Below are 16,136 nucleotides of genomic sequence, written 5' to 3'. Positions count from 1 at the left end.
CTCTGACCTGCCTTTGGAAGAGGCGAGGCTCCAATTCTCCGCTCTTGGGGGGAAAGCCAAGGAGCCAGACAGGGTCCTCCTTGCCCTGGGGACCCCTCTTTATTTCAGGCACAGCCTTGCTGCCCCCCAGCCTGCTTCCAGGAGGGGTCAGCGAGGGGCACCCTGGGGGGGTGTCTTCCTATAGGGCCTGCAGCCGCCTGGGCCTCTGCCAAGGAGAGCCTGCAGGATCCTGCCTCCCTCCCTTGGCTGCATGCAATTAAGCAGAGAAGTGGAGCAGCCTTTGGGGAGGGAGGGGGGCCCCCTCTCCCCTCTCCTTGCTGCTGTTGCAGCAGCAGCAGCTCCCCACCCGCTTCCGCCTCCTTTCTAATGGATTCCTGTTGCAGCTGTGCGACCCCTCCAGCTGACACATGGCCGGGAGGGAGAGGAAAGGCCTCTTCCGGCTGGGAGGGGCGCCACCACGCTTGGCCCCAGCCAGCCAGAGCTGCCTCCTGCCAGCTGCTCCTTCCAGGCAGAGTCCCCAGCAGGCCCCTCTCTCGGGTGGGGAGCAGGGGGAGGGAGGTCCCTCCTGGGACGACATCCACACCTCCCCTTACGCTGCTCTAACAGTCGGGGAGAATGCTGGGAACTGTAGTTTGCTAAGGGCACAGATCTCACAGAGATACAGCTTACACCATGGGTAGGCAAACTAAGGCCCGGGGGCCGGATCCGGCCCAATCGCCTTCTCAGTCCGGCCCGCAGACGGTCCGGGAATCAGCATGTTTTTACATGAGTAGAATGTGTCCTTTTATTGGGAATGCATCTCTAGGTTATCTGTGGGGCATAGGAATTCATTCATTTCCCCCCCTAAAATATAGCCTGGCACCCCACAAGGTCTGAGGGACAGTGGACTGGCCCCCTGCTGAAAAAGTTTGCTGACCACTGGTTTACATCACCCCTTTAGTTACCAGCACTCTTCCTTACTGACAAAGTGGTGTAGTACTGTTTTAAGCTTACAGACTAGGATAATAGAATCAAGTTGGAAGGGGCCCCCCAAGGTCATCCATTCCAACCCCCTCCAATGCAGGAATCTCAGCTAAAGCATCCATGACAGGTGGCCATCCCACCTCTGCTTAGAAACCTCCAAGGGAGGAGTGTCCACTATCTCCTAAGGGCAGGCAAAGGCAAACTCCAGCCCTCCAGATGTTTTGAGACTACAATTCCCATCATCCCTGACCACTGGTCCTGTTCGCTAGGGATGATGGGAGTTGTAGTCCCAAAACATCTGGAGGGATGAGTTTGCCTAAGGGAGTCTGCTTCCTTGTCGAGCGGCTCTCGCTTTTCAGAAACTTCTTCCTGGTGCTTAGTCGGAACTTCCTCCCGTGTCACTTGAAGCCACTGGTTCGAGTCCTACCCTCCGGAGCAGGAGAAAAGAAGCTTGCTCCATCTTCCAATATTTGAAAGTGGCTCTCATGTCTCCTCTTTTCTTTAGCCTGGAATTTAGGCGGATTTAGGGGAGCATGACTGGGTGCGGAGCCTCAGGCGTGCTGCAGGAGACGCCACAACTATGGTTTAGAACGGCGCATGAGCAGCGGAGAGCACCTAGTTTTGGCTGCTGACCTTTGAGGCCCCAAGGTCCCCTACGGCTGTGGATGTGAGCAAAGTCTCGCTGCCTGGCTTTGCGGCCTTCCTCTGCTGTTCCGGACGAGCCCCACCACAAGAGGCTGGAGGGCCTCCCCCCCTGGGCTCTCTTGGTTGGTATCCCCCGCCTTCTGGCCCCAAGCCCTGGTGGGGGGCTGAGGGCACCAGGCCCCTCCTGCTTTTATATGAAATCATGAATTTGCCTCTGGCCTCCTCCTTCGACACAGTCCTCCTCAAGGACACAAACGCCGTGGGAAAGGAGTAAAGTTGTATTATAAAGCAGCATGAGACAAGAAATTTAAAACGTAAGACCAGTACAGGGAAAACCCAGGGAAAATAAGTGTGTTTGTTTTTTGAAATCATTTTTATTTGATTTTACAGATATAAATTTATAAATACATATCCGTGTATAGAGAATTCTCTGAATCTCAAGACTCCATGCGTCTCATTGTCAACATTCTCAGCTGCATATTGTTGCCTACTCTATATTTTATATCCATCCATATTATCCGTAATGTTTGTTACATTACAAGTGAAATTAAAATCCTGCTAATGTTTTCATCTGCTTACAGTGGTCTCCTAGGGAAATTATAAACTTCTCCCAGTTTTTTTTAAAGTTTTTGTCCTCTTGGTTCCTGAAATGGGGAACCTAGTTTTGCTACGTTTTATTTATTTATTTCATAAAGTTTACATAAAACAATAAAGTTGTGGGTTTTTTTGTTTTTTTAAAATACTTCGAAATCTACTAAATCAGATTAAAATTCACACTAGCATTTCTGAACACCTGGGCTTATCTAAACAATGTTTTTAGCTGGTGCTGAAAATGGTACAGCATATCAATCAGCAGGGAGTTCCTAAGTTCAGGTGCCTCCACTTTAAGTGAAGGGGTTGTTACAATTGCGAAACTGGTAGGTGGCACCTGTAGCCAATTCTGCCAATCAAAGCGGCCTAGTGGCCATCTATGGGTTAAGGCAGGGGTAGGCAAACTAAGGCCTACGGGCTGGATCCGGCCCAATCACCTTCTAAATCTGGCCCATGGAATCAGCGTGTTTTTACATGAGTAGAATGTGTCCTTTTATTTAAAATGCATCTCTGGGTTATTTGTGGGGCATAGGAATTGGTTCATCCCCCCCAAAAGAATAGTCTGGCCCCCCACAAAGTCTGAGGGACAGTGGACTGGCCCCCTGCTGAAAACTTTTGCTGACCCCTGGGTTAAGGTGATCTTGCAGGGTAAACTGGTCCCAAGCTGTTAAGAGCTTTATATACTTGAACCTGGCCCATACTAACCTGGCAGCTCCTGGGCCCTGGGGGGGGGGGTGAGCCCAGAGGGAGGGTCCCTGCCCCAAGGCGCTTCCCATCCGCAGAACCCCATGGAGGGCGTGGGGAGGGCAGCTTGCACTCCTTCAGTTCAGCTGAGTTGGTGGCAGCTGGCAGAAGGGCTCAGCCTCAGAGCAAGGGTCCATCTCCTCCCTGGGAGGTTTCGACGCAGAGGTGGGGTGGCCATCTGTCATGGATGCTTTAGTTTAAATTCCCGCATTGCAGGGGGTGGACTAGATGACTCTTGGAGAACCCTTCCAGCTACCATTCTAGGATTCTCTCATGTCAGAAGGTGATGACCTCTCCTTCCTTGGTGGTTTGTAAAATGAGGCTGCATTTTAAATTGCATTTTAACTTGTACAGTGGTACCTCGGGTTAAGAACTTAATTCGTTCTGGAGGTTCGTTCTTAACCTGAAACTGTTCTTAACCTGAGGTACCACTTTAGCTAATGGGGCCTCCTGCTGCCGCCGCACCACCATAGCATGATTTCTGTTCTCATCCTGAAGCAAAGTTCTTAGCCTGAAGCACGATTTCTGGGTTAGCGGAGTCTGTAACCTGAAGCGTCTGTAACCTGAAGCATATGTAACCCAAGGTACCACTGTATTTTAAATTGTCTCCCCCCCCCCCCATTATGTTTTTACTGTGATTAGCTGCCCTGAGCCTGGCTCTGGCTGGGGAGGGCGGGGTATAAATAAAATTTATTATTGTTGTTGTTATTAGTATTATTATTAATCAGAGGTTGGACGGCCACCTGTCAGGGACCCCGGAGCAGAGATTCCTTCAGCCAAGGAGTTCTTAGAATCATATAATAGCGGAGTTTGACTAAATGACCCTCTGGGGTCCTTTCCATCACAATTCTAAGATTCTGTGCCATTTTATAAGTGTGGTGTCTGGGGGGGGGGAGTTATTCTGTTGCTTTAATTTTGATTATGTCTTTTGTGGTTTTATATTTTGATTTTATTTTGTGAACCGCTCTGAGACCCCCGTGTATAGGGCGGTTAATAATAATAATAATAATAATAATAATAATAATAATAATAATAATAATAATAAATAATTAAGAAGTCTTAGCCCAGAAGTGTGCTGATTCCGCCACCGACGGCGCTTTTGTTTCGAGGGGGGACAGTCCGGGGGGGGGGGAACAGGGTGCGCTTTCATGCAGCCGCCTCGGACCTCCCAGCGCACGGGTGGGCCGCCCCCGCATACTGAGGCTGTCGGGGCCCCTCTGCCTCGCAGGCGTCGGCCCGGCGGGGGCTCCTGCCTGGGCCTGCCCCCCCCCCCCAGTGCTCCGGCTCCGCGGGAGGCGCTGCCGCATTCCTGCGCGTCTGAGCCGCTGCCGCCTGCCGTGGCCCGGTGCCAACCAGGCAGGGAGGGCAGGAGGCGGCCTCCGCCAGCCGGGGGTGGGGGGTGGGCGAGGGAGCAGGTGCCACCTGGAGCTTGCCGGAGAGGGGAAGGCTCCGGCTCCCGGCCCCACCACCCCCAACGACCCTCCGGTGGCCACTTTGGCTTCCTTGCACTCGCTGCCCGTGCGCCCCGTCGCGTCCTGCGCCTCCATTCATGCGCTCTTGGCAGGGGCAGTAGCCGGGCGTTCCCGGGCTGCCTGGGGAGGCAGGCGGGGCCGGAGTCGAAGGAAAACAGACCGAGCCGCAGCCCTGCCCAGCCCGTCGCAGGGCGCTTGGCAGCCGGGCCAGCGAGCTTGGCGGGAGTCCCCGTCGAGGCAGAGGCAGCTCGGGGTCACGCAGGGCGTGGGGACCCCGCGGCCCGGTGCCTCCGGGAGGGGAAAGACGAGGCAGGCGGGCGCCCCTGAGCATACGCAGAGTGCCTTGACCCAAATCCCCGCGAGGCGGGGCTTCTGGACGGGGCGGGGGGCCTGGACGTGGGCTCAGTTTGTTCCAGGAGCGGTGAGGAAGATGCGGCGCGCCAGGTCTTGAGCAAGCCGCCCGAACTGAGTCTTCCCTCTCCTCCGGTTGTGCCGTCGGGCGGGGCGGGGCCCGACAAATCTTGGGGGTCTGGAGGGCGGCTTCCTTCTTCATCGCCCGCTACTTCACTCCCTTTCCCCTCTGGGTGGATGTCCCCCAAAAGCGCGTCCCTCTCTCCAAGCTGCTGGAGAAGGCAGGAGGGCTGGTGACTTCTGTGGAATTGGGACCCCGATGCCTACGGAGGGGCGGGGGAACTGGCAGGCAGACGCCCCCCCTGACTGCCAGGACTCGTAAACAAATCCCACCCTGAAGCCCCCCTTTCCACCCATGTTCTCGGAGATTCTGCTCCTGGGACCTTCAGGGCAGCCTCCATCCTTGCTAAAAGAGGAGGCAGCAGCAATGGAAAGTGGGGTGCGCTGCCCCCCATCAGCATCCCAGATGGGTTTTAGCCCTGTGTCCCCAGTGAGGAAGGTCTCCTGGACAAGTGTCAGTAGAAGCATCTGGACTAAGCCAGGGATGGAGGCACGTGTGGACCTCCCGGTGTTTGGACTCCCAGGGAGTCAGATGGTGATGAAGATGATGGACGTTGGTGTCTAACAACATCTGGGCCTTAAGCAGCCCCCTCCCCTTCAAAGGAGGGAGAGCCAACATGACTCCCACTCCCAGGTGTGGGGCATAATCTCTTAGCAGAGCTGATGGGAGCTGTCGTCCAACCACACCTGGAGAGCCAGCACAGGTGAAGGACATGGGGAGAACCTGCAAGAGGGATGAGGCCAGTGGCCAATGGGGTGCCTCAATGGGAGACCCACAAGCAGGACCCAGCACAGATTTAGGGGGTGCAAGAAGGAGGGGAAACACCCTAACCCCACAGAGCATTCACCTGAGTGTTGAAGGCAACACCGTTATTTCTAACTCAGATTATTTGATAAACGGCATTAATGTGAATTTGTGGAATTGGGGTGTTTATTGGCGCCTCAATTGAATGGAAATAACTTGCCTTCATGAAGCAGTAGTCTTCCACCAGGGCTACTGGGGCATTCCTCTCAATACGAATGTCAAGCATTTTTTTTTTTTTAAAAGACCCCCCCTCCCCAAATTTCCACACCCTTTCCTGCCCCACATACAATTTACACTCCCATGAATTTACAGATAGGGTATTTCTGTCAATATCCTCTGCACCACCCAGCCCAAAAGCATAACTGCAGCTACAGAGGTGAAGGCCTGTTGGGGGGTGGGGAACCACATAAAAATTGGGCTGGAAAATGTGTTTCCCAATTTTTCAATCTCCCCCCCTCCCCAATTTCCCACAAAATAATTGATCCCCCCAGGAGCAGATAGTGGCACTCTGCACATGTGTAATGATACACTTTCCTAAATAAGTGCTATACAAGTCCTACTGCGATGAAAACGGCGAGATTAAAAATTGTCGCCCTCCCAAATCACACATTGCCTGTCACCCATGAGAGCAGCGTTTCTTATTTAATTTGAAAACTGTGGTTCTAATTGAAATGGATATTGATGCCAAGAGATGGCAAGTGTGAGTGGATAAACTGTTACAGGGAAATTGGACGGGAGAGGCTGAAAGGCACCCACCCCCCGCCCGCCTTGCCTCACCAGTAAACAATTTGCGTGGCTGGTTACCTGTGGGGGTGGGCTCTGGCTGTGTCTGCTGAAAGTCCCAGGCAGAAACTGGAGCGAAAGTCCCCCCCCCTTTGCCCTGCCCCCCAGGTGAGCAGCTGGCAGGAGGTCTCCAGACCAGAAGGAGGCACCCATCACATCTCCTGGTGCCCGCATGGGGCAAAAACACTCCGGTTGTGCCAAGGTCTTTGTGCAGACATTTTTTTAAGACCTGGGAGGGAAGGAAGAAGCGAAGTTTGGGGCCCACAGCAAGACAAGGGAGGCAGCCTCCCTTGTGACTCTTTGATCTGCCAGCCTCGAGGGGAGGGGCAGAGCGACTTTGTTCCCTGCTGGTGGTGGTGGGGAGCCCTGTGACCGATGCCCTCTGCCAGCCTTTCCTGGAGCAGCTGCTGCCCCCTGCTGGCCAGTTCTGGGGAGCCACAAACCCACATGGTTGTTGTTTAGTCGTGTCCGACTCTTCGTGACCCCATGGACCAGAGCACGCCAGGCACTCGGTAGCTTCAAGAACACTGTCCCACCATCTCGTCCTCCGTCGTCCCCTTCTCCTTGTGCCCTCCATCTTTCCCAACATCAGGGTCTTTTCCAGGGAGTCTTCTCTTCTCATGAGGTGGCCAAAGTCTTGGAGCCTCAGCTTCAGGATCTGTCCTTCCAGTGAGCACTCAGGGCTGATTTCCTTCAGGATGGATACGTTTGATCTTCTCGCAGTCCATGGGACTCTCAAGAGTCTCCTCCAGCACCAGAATTCAAAAGCATAAATTCTTCGGCGATCAGCCCTCTTTGTGGTCCAGCTCTCACTTCCATACATCACTACTGGGAAAACCATAGCTTTAACTAGACGGACCTTTGTTGGCAAGGTGATGTCTCTGCTTTTTAAGATGCTGTCTAGGTTTGTCATTGCTTTTCTCCCACATAATGGGCTTTAAAAACCTCCACTGAGAGTCCAATCTGCATATTTCCTTTCCTGATGCCCAGCGGGACCATTCTGTAGTGCAACTGCTGGCGCAGGGCAGGTCAAAGCCTGCCAAGGAGTCCAGTTCACTTTGTTGCTTCTTTAAATACTTTGTAAAAGGTTCGCATGTATCTTTAAAGTCACAGTTATCCTTGTCCCGTAATTTGTGTGTCAATTTTGCCAGTTCGCATAGTCCATCAGTTTCTCTTGCCATAGTTCTTTAGTCGGGGTTTCCTCGTTCTTCCATCCTTGCGCTATTAAGACTCTCGCTGCCGTTGTCGCATACATGAAGACATTTTCCAACTTCCTTGGCAGGTCTTTCCCTACAATCCCTAACAGAAATGCTTCGGGTTTCTTAGCAAATGTTAGATGGGACATTTTCTTCGATTCATTGTATATCATTTCCCAATTTTTTAAAATTTTATTACAATCCCACCACATATGGTAAAATGTCCCCTCCTTTTCCTTACCCTCTCTTTCTCTCTCTCTGATATACCAGGTTGAGGAGCCCCTCGAAACATCCTCCCCCCCCTCCCCAATTGACAAGAGTGGCCTTCTCCCTGGCCACTCGCCATGCATTCCCTCGAGGAGCCGCTGGACCTCAAGCTGAGCATCTCCAAGCTCCAGGCGGCACAAGCCAAGGGCGACCAGACCCTGGGCAGCTCCAGGCCCCGATCCTTCCGCCAGGACTTCCGGATCCGGGAGGACAGCAGCCCCGACTCGCCTCATTCCCCACTCGACGGTGAGTGGCCGAGGGGTGGGGGGCAGATGCGAAGGGAGGCTCTGCTGGGGTCATGGAACTGGGGCGGGGCAGGGGAGATGTAGGTTGGAGCTTCTTCATTGCATCTCTCCCCCTCCTTTGCAGGCCTCCAGTTGCACCCCAAATGCCACGACAAGAGGGACACCCGCTTCTCCTCCACCCCCACCATCGACCTGAGCCTCTCTCCTCCTCCTCCTCCAGGCTTGGACTCCCCCGGCGGGGGCCGCGCCTCGCTCTCCCCTGACAGGCAGAGCAGCGGGGAGTTGGTGAGCTCCTCCGCCCTGCGGGTGAGTTGCTGGGGGCAGAGGAGGTTGCTGTGCCCCAGGGTCCTGCGCAAGGGATGTGTCCCCTATTCTGGCCCATGTAGGACCACTCTGGATAGTTAGCCCTGGTGAAGACTTGACGTTTTCATCCCCCCAAAAGTTTTTGATTTGAGTTTCCATTGAAACGAGGCTGTGTTTTAATGTTGTATTTTAATTGTGTTTTTAAGTTGTATTTCAATCAATTTGTTTAAGTTCTTAACCCAAGGTACCACTGTATTATTATTATTAATAATAAAGAAATAAAACATCAAACATCAAAAACTTCCCTAAACAGGGCTGCCTTCAGAAGTCTTCTAAAATTCAGATAGTTGTTTATTTCCTTGACATCTGATGGAAGGGCATTGCACAGGGCAGGTGGAAACACCGAGAAGGCCCTCTGCCTGGTTCCCTGTAACTTGGCTTCTCACAGTGAGGGAACCGCCAGAAGGCCCTCGAAGCTGGACCTCAGTGTCTAGGCTGAACATTGGGGGTGGAGATGCTCCTTCAGGTATACAGGACCAAGGCCGTTTAGGGCTTTAAAGGTCAGCACCAACACTTTGAATTGTGCTCGGAAACGTACTGGGAGCCTATGTAGGTCTTTCAGGACCAGTGTTCTATTGTCTTGGCAGCCGCTCCCAGTCACCAATCTAGCTGCCGCATTCTGGATTAGTTGTAGTTTCCGGGTCACCTTCAAAAGTACCACCATGTACAGCGCATGGCAGTAGTCCAAGCGGGAGATAACCAGAGCATGCACCACTCTGGTGAGACAGTCTGCAGCTGGGAGAGTCTCAGCCTGCGCACCAGATGGAGCTGATAAACAGCCGCCATGGACACAGAACTGACCTGCGCCTCCATGGACAGCTGAGAGTCCAAAATGACTCCCAGGCTGCGCACCTGGTCCTTCAGGTGCACAGTTGCCCCATTAAGGGCCAGGGAGTCCTCCACACCTGCCCGCCTCCTGTCCCCCAAACAGTACTTTTGTCTTGTCAAGATTCCTCCTCAATCCATTGTCCGCCATCCCAGCATTTCCAGGCTTTGTGAGCCAGACCATCAAGTCCTCTGCATTGCCAGAAAAATGCAGGGGACATTTCTGTTCCTTTCCAACCACCCCCCTCTCTCGTCCCCCAGGACCTCCAGTCCCTGCGCTACATCGATGGCCTCCGCAGCTCCTTCCAGTTCTTCCTGCCCCTCAACTCGGGGGGTGCCTTGCACCTGCCTGCCTCAGCCTTCCTGGGGCCCCCCAAAGAGAAGCGCCTCTCCCCAGAGATGCCCCTGCAGAAGCAGCTGGTGTGCCGGTGGTCAAAGGTGAGCAGTGCCTTTGGGGTGGGGGTGCCTCTCCCTCCAGGGCCCTGCTGGTCTCTGCTGAGGCTGAAGCCCCTCCCTCCTCTGCTTCTTGCTTCTCCAGTGCAACCAGCCCTTTGACCTGCTGCAAGACCTCGTGGACCACGTCAACGACTTCCACGTGAAGCCCGAGAAGGACGCCGGCTACTGCTGCCACTGGGAGGGCTGCGCTCGCCACGGAAGGGGCTTCAACGCCAGGTAAGCCAACTGCTCGCTGCCCAGGCATCTGGGGAGTGGGAGAGACCTCTGACCCTCCTTCAAGGGGCTTGCAGGCTTCCCAGGGACCATGCGCAGCAGGCGGAGGAGCGAGACGGAGAGCAGCATCTCCCGTAGAGCTGTGCTGAGCAGACATCCAAGCAGCTTCTGGCATTGCTGGCGGCGGGTGCAAGCTGCAGGCTGACAGCGCCTTGGATGGTCACCACATTGGCTACCCGTGACTCAGAAGGGAGGGGGCAGCAAAATCCCTCGTGTCTGAGCTCCCCAAATTTGCTTGGCTTGTGAAGAGACAAGGCTCCCCTTTGAGACTTTGGGAGAACTTGCAAGTCAGGCTGCCCATTTTGGTTGGCATGGGGGTAGGGGTGCAAAGCCCTTTATTAACTCCGTGGTTCTTGGAGGGTGGATCCCCAGGGCCAGGCTGCTGCCAGCGGTGCCCCTTCCCTACAGGACAGCCTTTGGGAACTTTCCAAAGAAAGGAGGAAGCCGCCTTGGTTTGGGGCCTCCTTCTTAGAGGATGCTGTCTCTCTCTCTCTCCCCTCCCCCCCCCCGCAGCCCTCTGGCTGTGGGGAGGGACACAGAGCCTCAGGAGTGGCCAAGCAGGGGGTGGGGAGCCTGGGGCACCTCCCCGCCTTTTTGGCTCTGGACTCGCCCCAGCAGTCTGCAGCGCCAACAGTCGGGGTGACCATGGCAGCCGCAGATTCTTTGCCCCTGTTGAAAGCACTCTGGGAAGAAGTCTCTGCTCTCCTCCTCCCCCCCCCCCCATCTTGACGGGCTCTTTCCTTCCCTCCCCAGGTACAAGATGCTGATCCACATCCGCACGCACACCAATGAAAAGCCCCACCGCTGCCCCACCTGCAACAAGAGCTTCTCTCGGCTGGAAAACCTGAAGATCCACAACCGCTCCCACACAGGTGAGTCTTGAGGCCGGGGAGGTGGGCGCACTTTTGCAAGCCCCTCGGGCAGAGTCCAGGTGTCCCTTCTGAGCAGAGCAGCTGCCTTGCGGGGGACAGACGGATGACAAAGCTTTCCAGGAAGATTGGGAAAGTTCATGGAGGAGGAGAGGGCTATGGAAGACTATTAGCTGGAGCGACGATGCTTCTGAATATCAGTTGCTGGAAACCACAGGAGGGGAGAGCTGCTCTCGTGCTCCAATCCTGATTGCTGGCTTCCCACAGGGATTTGGGTGGCCGCTGGGAGAAGAGCCCGACTCTCATGTTCCTATAGAATCCTAGAACTGAAGCATGGGGAGTCATCTAGCCCAACCTCCTGCAATGCAGAATTATGTTCCTAAAGCTCTGACTTCCAAGTCTCCCTGCCCGCTTTCCCTGGGGGGATCTGAGATGCTGGTGGCTGTCAACTAGAGACTGCCATCTATAGTTTGGAGTGTGCCACAGTTTGGAGCAGAGATTTCCAGACTTTGAATGTTGGTGACACGCTTTGTAGACGTGCATCATTTCGCGACACAGCAATTCAGTTTTACAGTCAAACCTTGGTTCTCGAATGGCTCCGTTTTCGAACATTTCGGCTCCCGAACGCCAAAAACCCGGAAGTAAATGCGGAATTTTTTGGAACCCAAACAGTTGATTACAATAAGCTCTTGCAACCAATCAGAAGTCGTGTCTCGGAAGTCGAACGGGCTTCTGGGACAGATTACGTTTGACATCTGAGGTTTGACTGTACTAGAAAACTGGAGGTTAAACCCCTTTCCAGCCCTGGGAGGAGTGTGAGGAGCGTTAGTGTTGACACACCTAAACACTGCAACCAACACACTAACGTGTCACGACACACAGTTTGGAAAGCTCTAGTTTAGAGTGCTTTCTGGGCCAGCTCTTTGCGATCTATTGAAGGATGAAGGGGGCACAAAACGGTGGCATTGCCAGGCTCCATCCTGGCACCTTCACTTGTTCTCAAGAGGTGCAAATTTTGATTGCTGGTTTCAGGGAAGCCTTTCCCTTAATATCCTGCGTGTCCCTTCCTCCCCCCGCAGGCGAGAAGCCCTACATCTGCCCCTACGAAGGCTGCAGCAAGCGCTACTCCAACTCGAGCGACCGCTTCAAGCACACCCGCACGCACTACGTGGACAAGCCCTACTACTGCAAGATGCCCGGCTGCCACAAGCGCTACACAGACCCCAGCTCCCTGCGCAAGCACATCAAGGCGCACGGCCACTTCATCTCGCACGAGCAGCAGGAGCTGCTGCAGCTGCAGCCGACCCCCAAGCCCTCCCTGGCGGCCCCCGCGGATGTGCCTTACCTCAACGGGGCGCAGATCATCATCCCCAACCCCGCCGCCCTCTTTGGCAGCCACGGCCTGCCCCTCCCGCTGGCCCCCGCCCCACTGGACCTCAGCGCCCTGGCCTGCGGGGGGCTGGCCGGCCTCCACAGCCCCGTCCTGGCGCCCCTCAACCTGGCCAAGAACCCCCTCCTCGCCTCGCCCTTCGCTGCCAGCAGCCTGGGGCTGCCCGTCGTCTCCTTGCTGGCGGGGGCCGCCTCCGCCAAGGCCCTGCCCGAGAGGAGCGTGGCCCGGCCAGGCAAAGGCGGCGGGGGTGGGCAGGGGCCGCCGCAGAGCTGCAAGGAAGCCAGCGGGAGGACTGAGCGGGGCCGGGCAGGCGCAGAGGGCCTCTCGCTGCTGCCTGCGGGGGGCGCCCTAGACCTCTCCACCGGCATGAACTCGGCGGGCAGCTCGGATGGCCTGCCGCCTGGTTGGGTGGTCATCCCCACAGGCTCCGTGTTGCTGAAGCAAGCTGTGGTGAACTGAAGGGGGGTGGCGACCCACACCAAGGACGGGGGATGGGGGGAATCTGGGACCGGCCGTGGCCAGCAGAGGACCCCAGGCAGCTCTGGAGGAGCTTCTGGCCTGCGCCGAAAGGTGCCCCCCTCTCTTCCCCCACCCACCAGACACACACACACCCCATCTCTCCCCCCCCCCCGCTATGGCTGCTGGGGCTGGCCAATCCCCTCGGCTTCCTGGACACCCACGACGGAGGAGCCTGGCTCTCCTGAACAAAGCAATAAGCAGCATTTCCCTGAGCAGCAGCCGTGACCCCCCCCTTCTGGCCCCCCTCAGCTACCTCCACACAGGCATCGCGGGGTTGGCCTAGAGGACCCTTTGTGGTCCCTGCAGCGGGTCCAGGGCCTTCGCCCTCTGCATACAGAAAAGGAGGGCGCTGGCTCTTTCTCTCTCCATCTCATGCCAGAGCGCCTCTTAGCGCCCCCCGACATGCCGGCTTCTCTGCTGCCAGCCCCTCCACACCCCCAGTCTACTGGCCTCCCCTCTGTACCTGTTGGCTCGGGGGTCTTCCGCTTCCAGCACTTGGCTGCTGTTCAGGGAAGGAGAGCCCCCCCCCCAGCTGAGATTAGAGGTGCTGCCCCCCCCTGGGGTTCAGCTGCCTCCATCTCTCTTACTGAACAAAAGCAGCCAGGCCTTTTCCTGGCTCAGCCCCCAACCCCCCGACTGACAAGGCACACCCAACGGCTGTGCCGCTCACCAGCCCTTCTTCTGCCTCCCCCCCCCCCAACTGACGTGGAGGAACTGAAATATTCACTTCCCCCTATTAGCCGTTCCGGATGTTTCAAAGCTGACCTGCAAATCTCCCGGCCTGAGATGGCCTTGCGTGGGGACAGCAGCTGACAAGCCTTCCTTGGTTCTTCTCCCACCCAAGAGCCCCCCCCCCCAGCTCCCCAGCAGGCAAGGACATCTCCCCCATCAGTTTCCTCTGGCCAAGATCTGTGTTGATAGATGGGGCCCAGAAGGAGCAGGGAGGTTGGCTGGTTTGTGCTTCCTCCAGGAAAAGCCCTCTGGAGACACAGCTTGCCCCCAAGGCAGAGGGTCCAGGGAGCCCCCTCCCTCCCTTGGAGACAGGAGGGGTTGGGAAGGCCCCAGGATCTGAGGAACAGGACTCCCCCCCCCCCACGTCCGGGCACCAATGCAGGGGAGAGGAGCAGAAACCAGGAGGGATGGAGACTGCATCTCACCTCCAGCAAAGGCTGCCCAGTCCTTTAATGCCCCTGTCTCCACCTGCAGAATGGGTCTGTCGTCAAACTGTCCCACCCAACAGGGCTGTTGTAAGGATTGCTCAGACAATATACCTGCTTTGTTGGGGGGGGGGGCAGGAAGCCAAGCAGTCCCCAATTGGGTCTGGCAGTGGGATGGGGCCAATATTAGCAGCACAAACCCGTCCTATTGGCAAAAGAGCCAAGAGGAGCAAGACCTGAGGGGTTGCCAGTCACACCCATTGGCTGAGGCTGGGGGCTGACTCACAGGGCCAGAAGGGGGTCTTCTGTAGAGGCTGGAGGGACCCACTGCAAATGGGGCACTGCTCCGGCCTCCTGACTGGGGCAGCTGTGAAAGCCACACTTATTCTCGTTTGTGCATCTTGGTTTCTGATGGGGGGGGACCCTTGCTGCCCGTCCCAGCAGCAGCAGGAAGGCCCCCTGCTTCTCCCCCCAAGCGCCCGCTTCTTTGCTGAAGGAGCCCACTTCACCTTGACTGCCCTCCCTAATTTGGAGGGGTCCCTCTGCTTTTCGCTCCAGTCTCCCCGTACAAGGGGGTCCCCACATACCTCTCCACGCCGCTGTTTCAGCGGGACCCCTGCTCTGGGCTTCCACGCAGGCAGGCTCCCTGGGCCTGCTGCTGCCCCTTCCTCTGACGCACCCCCCCCCCTGCAGGTGCTGGCAGGGGGGAGGCCCTGCACCAGGCCCCCCTAGCGCTGCCCGGGGCGCCTGGGACCACACACTGCCGCTCAGCCGAGGGGAGCTGGCCTCCCAGCCACGCAGTGGAAGAAGGCTGAGCACAGGGCCGGACATGCACAGAGCCCCATGCGCCCCGGGGCCTGATCCTGACCCAGCACGCCTTGCTGACTGACCAGGCCTGCGAGCCGGTGAACGTGTCCGTTTCCTTCCCCGTCGTCTGTTGTCGCTCACTCCAGGCCGCCAGTATTTTAAGCCGTTTCTAAGTGCCTTTCGATTGTAGTTTCTGTTGGATTTCGCCCCGCCCCTCTTGCCTCCATCACTGTTAGCATAGTTGACGACAGGAAGAGATAAGCTACGACCCAGGCCTCTGCGACAAGAGGATGGCTACTATGACGGAAATAATAAAAGTGGATCTTGACACTTTGCCCGGCGCTGCCTGCTGTCTGTCTCCTGGGGAGGGTGGGGCAGGAGGACGGGATATACGTCTGTACACACACTAAATGTGGGTCTCCGGCAGTTGTGGGACTACAATTCCCATCATCCGTGGCTAGCAGCACAAGTGGTCAGGGATGATGGGAACTGTGGTCCAAAAACAACCGGAGACCCATATTTGGGAAACCCTGGTCTGCACACACAGTATCACAAACACGCTCCATTAAATGCGCACTTCATGCACACCAACACACACACAGAGCTGGGCTCTGCATGCTCAGCCAAACCAAAACTCTGGCACTGAAGGTACAGCAGATCCTGCCTCCTGGAGCAGCGCATGGCTTCCTGCGTCCTGCCTCTGCCGCCCTCAGGGAAGCTGCTTCCTGACAAGGAAGACAGGCCCTGGCCACGTCTAACTGAGAACTGTCTGCATCAGGGACAAGTGCCTGTGCTCCCCTGCAAAAGGACTCCCAGCACCCTCAGCGGCCAGGTGTGATTGAAACTGGAGCTCCCCTTCCACGGTCAACCCTAACTGGCAGCAGCTGCCCAAGGTATCAGGAGGAGGCCCTTTCCCAGTTCTGCCAGGGCAGGCCAGGGATGGAGCCTGGGGCCTTCTGCCTGCGAGGAGTTGCGGGAGAGAAGTGAGGCGTTGGGATGAGCTGCCTAGGAATTGCCTGCAGGCTCCCACAGGCAGTTCAGCATGCTTCTGACGCAGCAGCGAGTGCAGAACTTAGCACAGGGGTCAGCAAACTTGCCGCGCCTCGGGCTGATTGTGCAGTGGGCCGGAGGGTGAGGGAGCACGTGCCCATACAAGTGCGAACACGCTACTTCTGGCACACCTGCGTCGGAGGAGCACCAGAAATCACTTCTGTGCATGTGTGCGGGCCTCCTCCGACCTGGATGTGCACTGGAAATAACGCGCATGTGCACCAGCTATTTCCGGTGCTTCTCTG

The 16,136-nt window shown here is 56.4% G+C and overlaps 1 protein-coding gene across 2 annotated transcripts in view; it reads left to right on the top strand.

Annotated features, from left to right (window-relative positions):
• The window catches only part of GLIS2 (GLIS family zinc finger 2), a 29,532-nt gene extending 14,356 nt beyond the window's left edge, over positions 1-15,176 (top strand). For both annotated transcript variants that reach the window (XM_028706547.2, XM_028706546.2), the window contains exons 2-7: positions 7,941-8,183; positions 8,307-8,488; positions 9,632-9,808; positions 9,909-10,042; positions 10,853-10,971; positions 12,048-15,176. In XM_028706547.2, coding sequence (XP_028562380.2) covers positions 8,015-8,183; positions 8,307-8,488; positions 9,632-9,808; positions 9,909-10,042; positions 10,853-10,971; positions 12,048-12,817 — 1,551 coding nt within the window. In that variant the 5' untranslated portion in view covers positions 7,941-8,014 and the 3' untranslated portion in view covers positions 12,818-15,176. The remainder of the gene's footprint in view (positions 1-7,940; positions 8,184-8,306; positions 8,489-9,631; positions 9,809-9,908; positions 10,043-10,852; positions 10,972-12,047) is intronic.
• Positions 15,177-16,136: the final 960 nt, after the last annotated feature.

Source organism: Podarcis muralis, chromosome 14, assembly GCF_964188315.1.
Source record: "Podarcis muralis chromosome 14, rPodMur119.hap1.1, whole genome shotgun sequence".
Lineage (NCBI taxonomy): Eukaryota > Metazoa > Chordata > Lepidosauria > Squamata > Lacertidae > Podarcis > Podarcis muralis.
The sequence above is the reverse complement of the archived record's forward strand: the minus strand, read 5'-3'. Positions and strand labels throughout refer to the sequence as shown.